The sequence below is a fragment of the Manacus vitellinus genome, unplaced genomic scaffold (genome assembly GCF_001715985.3).
Source record: "Manacus vitellinus isolate BGI_N305 unplaced genomic scaffold, ASM171598v3 scaffold_0_pilon, whole genome shotgun sequence".
Lineage (NCBI taxonomy): Eukaryota > Metazoa > Chordata > Aves > Passeriformes > Pipridae > Manacus > Manacus vitellinus.
Window position 1 is genome coordinate 7,488,193 of NW_021938789.1, and position 13,675 is coordinate 7,501,867.

The following is a 13,675-nucleotide window of genomic DNA, read 5'->3' on the forward strand; positions in this document are numbered from 1 at the left end:
TTTGTAATCACAAAACAGGATATTTTTATGACACATGATAAATTCCCCAAGGCTACTTCATTTGGATGCAAAATCATTCAAAAAGCTTTAATATGCACATGGAAAATTAGAGAATGTAGTTTTCCTTTTTATTTGAATTTACTGAGGGTCTTTTTAAACAGTTCTCACCAGGTGATCTGTCAGGTAGGATTAGCAGGACAAGAAGGGAGTGTTGAGTACCTGAATGAAAGGGAAGAGCAGTCCGACTGCGAAGTTGGAGAGCCAGTTGACTGTTCCAGCTATCATGAATGCAGCTGGCCTCTGGGACTGCTGGAAAAACTCTCCAGTGAGGACAAATGGAATCCCACCTGAAACACAGAGTCCAACAATACAGTGGTTTTAGTAAACTCCCCCTGCCATCAGCAGTTTGACTTACAGAGATGAATGTGCTCCGTGTTGCACACCTCCGTGGCCAGCATTGCTCTGCAGCTCTCTGCTCAGGTGTATGCAGGGGCTTCTGAGACAGTAACATGTGATTTGTCAAAATCATATTTCAGAGAAGTGACACTTCTCTCTTTCATGCCATAACATCTCATGTTTTACATTCTTTTCAGGGATGGCAAGCAGGTAACAGAGCAGTGAATCCACACAACTGCTTCCAGAGTACTATGTGACCTGCTGTTTAGTAAAAATAAGAATGCCTGTTTCTACTAAAATGCTTGAAATTCTGAAAATTCAGAAATACTCCAAAATACTTTTAGACCTTAACAGTTGGGAAGATGGCTCCAAAGAAACTAAACAATATTTTTTTAACAATTACTACCCATTTTATTTCAGCAATAAAAAAGACAAAACATTTGCCTCTCTCTGAGTGTACTTGTCATTGATGCTTATTTAATACATTCTCCTACTAAGATATACTGCTGGCACTTCTGGCAAGGTCTGTTTCTCCCATCAGCCAAGGACTCTGACCTCCATAATAACAAGCTCAGCTTAATACCACATTTGTCACTCATGTTTCCTTCCACTTAGGCAGTGGACTATTTTGTACAGCACTGGCATATTGCTGGCCTGACAGTAACCCCTAGGGAGTAGCTGTCTAGAAGATGGAAGTCTCAATTTATGATCTTTGGCTTCTCTCATTCCCACTGGATATTTCAATAGAAATATTTCTATTTTTAGAGAATAAAACATGGATTGTATTTGCTGATTGGCTACATATTTCAGTTAACATTACATATTAGACATGTATCTACTTGCAGAATTGTCTTACGGTTTGGAGAACTGTAAACCTAGTAACATCAGTATTCTGCCTCTACCAGTTTCTACCTCCTCATGTGTGCTGGTATGACCTATGTCACCATTTAGCTTTGTAGGCAAAATCCATGTACACATGTACTATGTAAGTCCTTTCTCTGTTTTAAGCATTTTAACAAGTTAGTGTAAACAATCAAAAATGTATTTATAGAAGCATTTACTTTCAAAAACCTCTGTAACAATCCTGATTTACAAAACATATATAAATTACAATGAAAACACCACCAAAGACTTATCCAACCTGGTTCTTCTCCTTGCATGTCCTTGCTTGATCTATATGCTTATCTTTTATACTACCCTTACTCTTGGACATATGTGAATACATCTCTAAGTGCATTATAGCAATGCACTGCCCCTTGTGCTCTATGGCACTGAGCTTAAACACGCACCAGAAGCTGTCCTACGAGCAGTGTGAGACAGGCACTTATAAACACGTAACCTGACGTGAAGATGACACGTTATCAGATATTCTTTCATTCCACATCTTTCAGATGCAGAGACCATGAATATGTGCATAAAAGAAAGGCGATGTGATGCAGCAAACAGCTGTTCTCTCTCATGAGCTAATGTGACTTTTTGTGAGAACATATCTAAAGTATTAGAAAAAGCTTCGACTGAACTTTCTGTCCCAAAGACTGCCAGTACAAATTACACCAAAAAAGAAGAGAGCAAACAAATGTATTTACTCCTACTTTATACATAGGAAACTGAAATATGGTTAGTTTAAGCCTTCCAAACTGCAGCTTTGTGTCTTTCTACAAGACATACGTAGTATCAGAATTCTGTGACTAAAAAAATTAACCTCTCCCAGCAGCAGTCTGAACATGTAGAATAAGCAGCTGAATGTGCATAACTGAACAAAATTCAAGCAACGTTTGGTCTAGCAATCCTTGATGGCTTCCACTGGCCATCCTATCATATACTTGGGATTTGGTTCAAATGGCAGCAGTCACACATGTTTTGTCAGCATCTGCTTTAGGTCTCAAATGCCATGAGGTAGCAGTTTTCCAGGACCCTTACCCCTTGCTGAGAGGAACTGAAGGACTAGAAACACAGAAATCATGTAAGATGACTTATTTATGATCATTTATTCTGTCATGCCTTTGCTGTAGGACAATCTACAGAGGTGTTGCTGTTCTTGTCAGTATAATAAAAAATGCTTTTGGAAAATGCAGTTGGAAAAATACACATTGTACAAGAGAGGAAAAAAGCCAGAGGCAGGAAAAAAAAAAAAGAAAAGTACAAAAGAACAGAAACTTATCAGAAAGTATAAATATTATGGAAATGAAAATGCATGGGCACTATCTTGGAAAAGGGTCCTTGAAAAGGTTCCTTGAAATTCCAATGTAATTTCTAAGAACATATTAATCATCACTAACTTTCAAAAGTTCTGTGGAGGAATGAGAAGGCTGGCACAGACAGACCTCCTGAGTTTCTCATGGCATAGACAGGCCTATCCACAGCATCACAAAATAAAGTCAGTTTCTGTGGAGGGATGACTTAAAAAGGTCACATGGATGAACCAAGGAGCCTGAAAAGCAATACTTGAGTTATGTGAAAGATAGGTCAGGTCTAGAAATATGAGAAACTGGACGAAGCCAGGCCATTGCTGTATATTGCTATACACCTGGAAGAGCACAGACTTGACCTTAGGAGGATGAAGAGGAGGGCATGTGAATGCCTGCCAAGGACCATATCATACCATGTTCTTCTGTGAAGAACACACTCTGCAACTGAGTGAAGTGGAAAAAGAAATTTGGATGAGGCAAAGGAAAGATGAGTTTAAGACACAGCCAGTGAAGGCACCTGAGATCAGCTGAGCCTACAGCCCCAGGATTCCATGCTCAGCCATTTCAAGCTGCCAGAGATGTGCTCAAGGTCTTCCTTCCTCCTGGAACTTACTGTTCTTTGAGATACAAATCTGAGTGCATGGGGTCGAAAGAAGCTCTGTTATGCTTTGAGTGCATAAGTTGGATCTGGGCTGCAGAAATCACAATATTATGGCATCTTACCAACCACTCCTTACAGAGTCAGTCTCTGTGCAAGGCATCCTGTATAATCACTAGGCCAGATGGGTCCATACTGGCCTCTGTTCAAACGTGGATGCTTGGAAACCACTGCCAAAAGCAATCCAACCAAACCACTGTATTTTTGGAACAGTCTTTAAACACTTTTTCATGAGTTTTGCAGCTTTAAAGTGTATTTGAATGTGGGTGAAATAATGCACCGAAAAAGCCACCTGACGATCTTTCTCATGGAGGATGAACCTGGCATTGGCATTTCCCCTGGAAGGCTTTCCAAACAATTTTAGCTTTATTTTAGCTCTGATCACAGAATCAAAATTGTGTATTAAGATTTCCCGTAGGAGTTTTTCAGCAAGGTAGCTTCCAAACAAGAATTTAAAGAGGATGCATTGACCCCATAATTATAGTGATTAATTTTTAATACTTTGTTCTTTTCAGCATTGCAGAGAATATAATGGAAGAAGCTCTTAACATACTGCAGTGGCAGTAAAGAAAGATTGTTATACCTGTTAGCAAACTACATCTATTGGAAACTACAAATGTCTTATTGCAGGACTTGCATATCAATAAGCTGTTTAATGAAAGGAGATTAAGCACATGACACAATCAGACATGAATAAATACTTCTGAATCTGTGTATTTTATTAATTTCTCTTTGTAATTAGTCTAGTGACATAGAATCAGTGTCATGTACTGGTAAAAATCCAAGCTCTCTACTCTGTATTCTTTATGTATGAATTCGGAATGTTAGAACAAAAAAAATATTCTTGGTATCCATACTACAGATTTTCAAATATTATTTAAATTTCCAAAAGTATCAACATATTTTCTTATGAAAAATTAAGTGCAAATATTTACCATTTTGTTCAGTGAGCATTTACAAATAAATACTGTTTACCAGAAGTTACATGAATCAGTGCAAAAATCTGAAAACAGAAAGCATGAAAAAGGAAGGAAAATGCTGAACTCCTCATTCTATTTTTATCTAGTACCTAAGTGGAAATTGAAGTTATGGTTATATATATGATTTATGAAAGGAGACCGTTAAAAGAATAAATGCCTAATACAAACCAAGGAGATTTATTACAGAGGTAAAACACCTCTAAAGGTGCTGGAAACTGTGCTCTAAGAACCAATAAGGAGAAAGGAACTCTATCCCTGAGCTAGCAGCTCATCTTTCAATACCCACCCAAGACAAACCTCTGTGTGTTCAGGCAGTGGCAGCCAGGGGGTGTCCAGTCCCACCAACAGGACCACCCATGGCCACCCAGCCTTGTGACCCCCTGCACGACTCAGCACCCCAAATCCTGCCCATACAGGAGGGAGTCTGGGAATCCCAAGAGTCTGATTAGGGCAAGAGCCCCCAGACCTTCCAATTCCATGCTTTGAGAGGAATCTTCAAAGGGAGATGTTTCGAGAAAACAGACAACTACTTTGCAACAATGTTCCCCCCAATGTTTTTTGGGGGAAAAATAAGTCTGTGCAGCTCTAGATATGATCAAGCAAAATGGCTTTTGTCTGCAAGGCAAGGCATGTAGGGAGGCTGGTATATCCTAATAGGGTTGGAAGATAAAGTAGTCTCAATTAAAGGTTTTGCTATTTGTAAATGCTCTCTAGAGTGCAACTGTGGGAAAGAAGCAATGGAAGTGAGGCAAAAATCCTGGAAGATAACTGCTGGAAAAACAACTCAATATTCTTCAGTGAGAGAGCAAAAGGCTGTTAGTTTCCAGCCAGAGCCTAGCTATTAAAAATCCCAAGCAAACAAAAAAAAACCCCAACCCAACCAATGAACAAACTCCCCAAAAGTCCATGTCAAATCCCATAGGAAAATATGCTGCAGGAATACTGCCAGTGAGGGATGCAATGCAACTACTGAGTTTCTTACATCTCTGTGGGTCTAAAGATAGGAGAAGAATTTTGCAAAATGCGTATCTCAGTCTTTATAGAGGTGTTCTGTCACCTGTTGAGATTATTTTAACTTGTACTTTGTATTTGATAGAATAATACGCCACCAAATCACAACATTAGTCAGATATGACAACTGTATTGCCCAGCTAATCCCGCTGAGAGAACTGGGAGCAGAAGGTGTGATAGAGATGTACTGAGTCACAGCTTCACACTACAGACTCTGCTATCTCTCTTTAGCTCTTCTCCACAGGAGAATTAAGCAAAACAGGCACTTTGCTCGTGGAAAAGGTATAGTTCATTAACCACATTGATTTGAAAGGCTGCTTGGATAAAGAACATTTAAAGCTATGTCAGTCTATAGCAAACCAAAAGTACAAACCATAAGATCAAATTAAAACACACAAATAATACAAAATCTTGGAAAACCCAATAATATAATAATTAGTACCTATAATTATTAAAATATTTTTAATACAATATTGTGTGAAAGACTTATTACATTGATTAACTGCCCTTTGGTTTAGCATCTATAAAACCTGTTATTCTAACAGCATATAGAAGGATTGGAGGTATTCTGAACTTTGTTACTGCAAAGCAGCCCAGTATCATTCAGGGTAAATTAAAAAAACCAAAATAAGCAATGGTGCAAACCAAAAATATTGATATGCTCTGTCATAAAATCATTAGCAAAAATGTTATTTCTTGGTTCTCAGGTAATTTACACTAAAATGGTTGAAATACAACAAGGCTATTACATAAAAAACCCACACAACAGTCTTCCTAGGTCCATTAGGCAACTATTTCTACTGCAGATATTCCCTGCAACTTTGTAATGCAAAAGACGCAAGAATACACTTATCTGAACCATATGATAATTTTCTCTTCAGTGAAATTCTTGTCCTCTTGAATATTAACTAGTGCATTTTCCTATATTTTTTATTTCCATAAGTCAGTGCTCTGAAGCAGAATTTTATGAGCAGTCCTTTACTGACTGAATCATTTTTCTCTGAAAATCTGTTCAATGAAGGCAAAATATTTACCGAATAACTGGTGAACCCAAACAATTTCAGTACTTTTAAGATATTGCTTTTTACTTGACCTATAACAATTACATTTTAAATACAGCTGTTTCCTGGAAGCCTGAGGAATGTATTTAATTTTTCATAGCTTTTCCTCTTTTGCCTTTTTTATTGTAAGAAAAACCAGCAGTGCTTAGGCCATTCTACCAAATTTTGCACAAAATGAATACATTCTTTTTTTGTTGTTTTGGTAACACTTTCAATCTATTGGGGTATTTGATTAAATATTTTGTTTGTTTTTTATTGTTGTTGTTTGATTTTTTTTTGTGTTGGCTTTTGTTTGTAGAAACTGAACATCAGCATTAAATTTCTACTGTGGTACTTAGCAACATTTCTTTTTGCTTCGCAATTATAATTTGGCTTAGCTACTGAAGAATAAAATGCAATTATAAATACACTCAACTTGTAACTACATGTAAACAGTCTTTTAAACATTTCTGCTATATTTTCAGACTCACTTCATCACATCACAACCCTAATTACAGCCCAGCTTTCTGTTCTTCTGTCTGAATGTGAGGAAAAAATTTTTACTGAGCTATGAGTCTTCATGATAGAATTAAATTTATAGTTACTCTCAGTAACGATAATGATTAACATAATTTCTGTTCATATTGCATTATTAAAAACAATTATCTCAATGACAAGTACCACGATGAGAGTTTTTACTTCAATAATAGCACAGAAGTGTTCCTTATGTATTGTCCCACTATATAAATAGGCAGTATTGTAGAAATGCCTGAATTAAAGACTCACAAGTGTGTTCAGTCCTAGGTAAGAGAAATATTCATACAGTTGCATCCCTATGTCAGGACTGAAAAGAAGGAAAAATCCCAACCCTTATCTAGTCTAGGCTTATTAGTTCTACAATAATCTTCTGAAAGAAATGAAAAGCCACCAGATGTGATTTCCCTGTCAGCAATTCAGGTTGACAGTCCATTAGTACAGAATGCTGCTGATTGTGAACCTATGAAAGCTAAAACAGTCTTGAAAACTCAGTGTGGCATGTCAGGTTTTCCTCATGAAATATTTTAACAAACAAATCAATCATACTAGCAGTGCACAGTTTATGTCATTGTGTAGCTGCACTCATCCTGAAGGGCCCCAAGAGTAAAAATAGTGGACAAAATTTTCAGAGAAGCCGGGACTGAAGAGTTCTCCCTGTCCTTCTCCTGTTTAAGATGGGCAACAGACCATGTCTTCACTTTTTTTGTTTATGATTTCTGGAAACTGTTGGAAGTTTTTAGGACACATGGCCTGAAATGCCAGTAATTAAAGAATCTGGCTGCTGCCACAAGGTGGTAGACAGGGTATGAAAAGAAGTAGATGTAGAACTAATGAATGTAGGACAAATAAAAATATTTTATTTTCCTTACTGTGGCTGATAAGCAAAACAAATTTAGCAAATAGCAGTATCTATTTGCTACCAAACAAAAGGAAAAGGAGGTGAGTCATAAGAAGCCCTTTGATTAGAAGTACCAGCTTGAAGAAAGAAAGTAACAGTCTTCCTGTGAAAAGATATAAGCCTTCTTTCTGATGAAACTCAGAAAGAAGTATCCAAAGGCATAACAGTGTTCCCAAAAAAATGAAGTTTCTGGAGTAGGACAGATAACATCTGGAGATTCAAAGAAAACAACTGCTTACTCGGTCAAACTGACACCATCTGACTACCCTTGGTCATGCAGTTGTCCTTCTGACCTATTTTTTTCTCTGGAAGTCTCTTACTGGTCTCTTACTTATTTAGCTTTCTATGCAGTATGTTGGCTACCAAGAAACACTGTATAGACCCTAGACCAACTTTAATTGCAACATAAAACTAATAAGTTTTTGCATTTAGATTGCAGCCATGGAGCTTAGCCAGAAACAGATGAGACAAACAGAGAACGTTTCTTTGCTGTGCATGGTGCCTGGGCATAAGGAAAATGAAATATTTTTATTGTCTTGCATTCATTAGTTCTGCATCTCCTGTTCTATAAATTTATTAGTTTGCACTTTTGTAAGTATAAATATTTTATACTAATTCACAGAAGAAGCAGTATATTTTTTTTTTACTAGGCTTTCCATATCCAATGCCCATTAATCTGAATAATGTACCTAGGTCACTCACACAGCTTCAGAATAAATTAATTTTTCATGGTTACATGAAGATTTAAAACACATGGGTGCATTTTTTCAGCAGTAAATTTCTTCAGTTGTGAGCCATCAGAAAATAAGACATGATTATTCAGGAAAAGCTGCTAGTTCTGGTAGGAGGAGCACTGTCAAGTGTCAAAGCATTCACATTTTGAAAGCTTCAATTAAGATAATTTGTGGAATCTATTGTTAGAGGGATAAAGTTTGTAAGTTTTCCTGCTGCTAAGAACTCCAGGTGTCACCTCCAGCAGTTCCTTTATCCAACAGATACAATTACCTTTCAAATACCCAGGGTTAATTTTTCCTTAGAACTGCCACTGATTTTAAATAATTGAAAACACCTCTGCTACAGAACTGTTAAAAGTTGCACATTTAGTCTATGCTGCTCTTGGAGAAGAATTCAAACAAAATATAAAACAGGTATTAAGCCCAGAATATATGTTGAATGATGCTGTATTTAATATATTCAAGGGTCATGCTATCCTCCCTCTCAAAAAAAAAAATAAATAATCAATGAAGATGTGGCCAGATTTAAAGCAATTCTAGTTTTATTTCTTAACAGCCCCAAAACTCAGTTTGTTCCCTCAAAGGTAATCAAAAGGGAAATTCTCAACTACTTGACTCAATAGAAGTATTTGAAAATACTTCTGCCCCCACGCGTAGGCAGAAGCTTTTTCTATTGCTAGAGAAAACCAGGAAAGGAAAGGAAAGGTAAATCAGGCCTCCTGTGGCTGTGCTTCACAGTCCACACAGATTAAGACAATGGCATTAATATGGCAGGCCGTGATGGCTGGCAGCTGGGAGGCTAAAGGACCAATCCTAGGGATACTTGCATTGGATGGATGGCAGTCTACAGCAACGGAGAGTCACAATAGGGCTGGGAATGGGGCCAGAGTTCCCTCAGCCAGTCTTCAACTGAGATGAGTATGTGCTGTCTCCAGTTTATTACAAGTTCCTGAGCTGAGCTGTAACTCACATTTGGAGTATTTAACTGATTTTAGAATGGCATATTTGAAATCTACTGTTGTGTCCACAAAAACCGTACAACTATCAACAAACCAAACCTTTTCCTAAATACCTGTGAAAAACTAGAGGATATTTCTACAAAAATACTCTCCATATCCGATGCAGGAACCACTTGGCACTATCAGAGGATGTTTGTCTGCTGGAAAGATTGTAAAGGCTTCTTGTTTAGAGAATAAAATAAATTTTGAAAATTAACCTTTCAAATCTACTACTTTTTAATTAAATATAGAGCAACATGGGTTTATTTGTTTGTTTTTAACATCATAGACTTTTCTGTTACAAAAAGGTGGGTTTTTTTTAACTCAAGCAGGCTCAAACTCTTTCTCAAAGTGGACTAGCATAATGCCTCTGTGGGAGGCCATGAGCATTAGAAATTCTTACATCTCTAAGTGGAGAAACTAAAACTTCACACAAAGCTTCTGTAAATGCCTGTTTCAGGCAGTAATACCAACGCTGCCTTTCATTTCAGCATTTTTATGTCTACATGTGTGCTATCACACCTCTGTTTGTGTTTCACATCCAAGAGCTGATTTTTATTTTCTTCACTCATGACATTTCAGATTGAACAAACCTCATGACTTTCAAAGTGACCCTTTTATCACAACAGCTCTGCTGTCAATACAGCTGCACGCTGGCATTCAGGGCAAGAGCACAGACTGATTTAAACTTTAAATACCAAAATATCTTTGATACACCTCGGGGCACAGCAATGATTTCCTCTAAGTTTTGTTTAATTTATAATGTCAATTTAACATGCTGAATATACTATTATCATGTCTCTATTTTTTTCAGCTGTGCTAGGGAAGACTTCACTCACATTCCATAAGCCATGACAAATATTATAAAACTCCACTATAGGATAAAACTCTAAAAAAAGAGACAAACGTAAGTGGAATATTTTTCTGGAATGACCTGGTTTGTTAAGGTTTTTGAGATGTGTCTGAAAATGCAATTGCTATAAAAAACAACAATCAAAAAATGAAGATCTTATTACCATAAAATTACTTTTTTTTTCAAATTCCATCTGAGTGTGAATTTTATTGATTTCCCTTTCTTATGATCAGAGTGTGACTGGACACATACCACTGATCTGATTTTGTCAACCCTAAATAGAAACCTATTTTAAAAGTAGAAATCAAGACAAAATCACACAGACTCAAGTTTGATCACACATAATTCAGCCTTAGCCATGCCCCACTGAACTCAGCAGGAATTCTACAGGATTTGAGACCAGAATAACTATGTCTAAGATGTTACATGGCATAAGATAGAAAAGTCAGAATGCCTGAAACCACTTAACCAGAGACTCCTGCTTTCTTCTTACTCTAGTGCCACTGATGTAAAAATAGCAGCTAGTGATAGAAATGAAGTCAGATGATGATCTGCTTTAGGCAATGACCATCTAGAAAATCTCTCTGGCCACCTGCACATCTTTGCAGACATCGTGGGCTTTCAGACAATGGAAACAGAGTAAGACTATACAGAAGATCAAGCATCTCACTTACAGATAAATGAAGAACACAGGACTTCAAGAATAAAGCAATCTAGGATCAGATTAGGTCATGTGGTTCAAATCCAATCCTCAGCTGTTTCAGACAGTATTTAATTTATAAAATATGTTTGTTTCAAGTCTCATTTTGCTGTTTCCATTGAGGAGCTGATACAGAACTTGTCTCCTCTAGCAGCTAGGAGTTTTTTTCCAATTTCCATTCTAAATTTATTCATGGCCAGCTAGCATTTAAGTTTGGGTCTTTGTTGTTATTTTTTGTAGCAATATTTGCCTTCAGATTATTCTCCCTTCTCAGTGTTGTTTTCCCTTTTGCCCATGTACTTAGAAACAGAAATAATATTTTCAGCCTTTTCTTTTAGACACTATGAAGTTATTCTCTATCTTTTCCTAAAAAAATCTATTTTCTTCACCTTCATGGTAGCCCTTCTTTGCAGCTTTTCTGTGCTAACTACTGCATGAACAGTTTTGTGCTCCAACATTCAGCTCTAAGTCATCATCTCAAAAATGGTGACATGATACATGACAACGCAATGAGCATTTTTCACATTACAATACAGAGAGACAATGCATGACAATATGATGTATTAGGTCTGAGAAAACGTGCAAGAATGTGTACAGTGTTAATATAAAAAGAAAAATCTTTCGTATTACTTAGATAAAATATAAATAGCTATAAGGAAGACTTCCATGTGATACTTAGAGGTGTTATTCTTGTATTCTCCCTTAGCTAACTGGCATTTTCAGACACTCTTAAATTCTTACCCTGTTCTGAGTTTCCAAGCCTCTTTTCCTCTCCAACTCATACAGATATATATGTCCATTACTAGAAATGGGCAAAATGTGAAACACTTAAGTCAGATTTCAACAAAATCACTAATCTCAAACTTGAAGTGCCACCAAAATAACACAAATTTCCAGGACAAAGATGGCTTGAGTTACCATGATCAGACAATGGATATAAAAGCATATCCTCAGATTTCTGGAATTTCCCTGAGTGTTACTGCTTGTTGTAATAAAAGCTGATTTTTTTTCCTTCCAGAAGACTCCAAGAAACTCTTGGGGAATGTTTGATGAAAGAAGGAACATTGCTGGAAGCCTTGCTGTGCACATATGTGGGTGACCTCCTCTCAGCTACAGTGGTTGAAGAGTTGGCAACACACTTGTGCTACACAAAACTTTTTTACAGATTTTACTCCCACAATAGGGTTGGGTGTTATTTCTGCTTATTTCCAATGATAAAATAAGTCCAGTGCTCTAGTTCACCATGTTTACCAGGGCCAGAAAATTTGAGAAGATTTGAAAGCAACAGTACTTATTCAATTTCTGAAATAAACTGTTAAAAGAAAATTACTTCAAAGCAAGGTATTTTATTGAAACAGTCCACCTCTTCCCATCTTTCTATTTAGTTAAAGACAGTCATCATACCTAGCCTCCCTCACTCTGGTTTCCTTCCCCTCTCCACAGAAGTGCCTTGTCCATTTATCAAAACTCCATAGAAAGGTGTTACACTTAAACAGCATATGCTTCTAAGAAAGAAATATCAATAAATCTCTTCATACAAAGATAATGCATGGAAATGCTTCATGCCAAGTTCTCAAGTTTTCAAGGCCTTGACTGTGTTTTTGTTATGCTTGCTTCACTAGGAAGGTTATCTAGAAGTCCATGCCAACGTTGCTGTAATCCCCAGTTAGTCAGTTGACGGGGTTGTTTTCTCCACATGTTCCACCATCTGGCACATCTTGACACATGGCAGAAAAAACATTCTCTGGTTCAGAGAATGAACATTCAATTGTTTTATACAAATTGGAAAAAGTATCTAAAACAAGGACTGCAAGTGCCTCATCTCGAAATGCATAACAGACTCACTGACAGGTGGGGTCACATCTCTGCAGGCAAATCAGGGAACTGGATTGCACACATTCTCTGTCAGAGAGGAAGGTTCATTTTTTTTTATTTGTTTGTTTTAAACTATTTGGCTGGTAGATAAAAGGGGCCAATCTGCAGCAGCTTTTGTAAAACTACAATGCACATTTTTCAATTCTCCCAGAAAAATTAAAAATCACTTGTTGGCACAGCAACTGTTGCAAAGGCACAGTGGGTGACTGGGGAATTCAAGATAACAACTAAAAATAAGCATAACCTTCTCTCTTTTTTCTGTTTAAGTCAGTATATAGAGTGGCTTTCCAGAAAGAGATTGATTCTGCAGGCACAGTTTAACATGGCAGTGTTCAGTGTCCACGAAGAGACAGCCACACAAATTGAACTGAGAAAGTGGCGATAAATTTTAGGTTTTCCTTTTTCCTTAAATATTGTCTAAGGCAAAGTTAAATAAGGAAGACATTTCACATGTACCTAAGCCTGTCTATCACTATCCAAATTTCCAAGGAGCTGCACATTGTTACCCACTCAGTAAGGGCATTACAAATCAATGCATTTACTCATGATGCCTAACCTGAACAACACATATACTCTTTGGAGATACAGAAAATGTTCTCTTACTATTTTTCTTTTATTTGTTTTCTCTATTTTTTTTTTTTTTTGGCTTTTTTTTGTTGTATCCTTAGGAGCTAGAACCAACCCCCTCAGTTCTTTCTATTTACTCTTTGTGGGATGACAATTCTTCAGCTGAAATGTATCCTATATTTATTTCAGGTCAACTGTGAGACCAAGAAAAAACATTTCCATGAAGCTTCTGCCATTTT

The 13,675-nt window shown here is 37.0% G+C and overlaps 1 protein-coding gene across 1 annotated transcript in view; it reads right to left on the reverse strand.

Annotated features, from left to right (window-relative positions):
• Window positions 1-13,675, reverse strand: part of SLC2A9 (solute carrier family 2 member 9) — a 71,578-nt gene that overhangs the window by 8,115 nt on the left and 49,788 nt on the right. Inside the window, exon 11 of the mRNA XM_029962059.1 lies at window positions 220-347. Within this exon, the coding sequence (XP_029817919.1) occupies window positions 220-347 (128 nt within the window). The remainder of the gene's footprint in view (window positions 1-219; window positions 348-13,675) is intronic.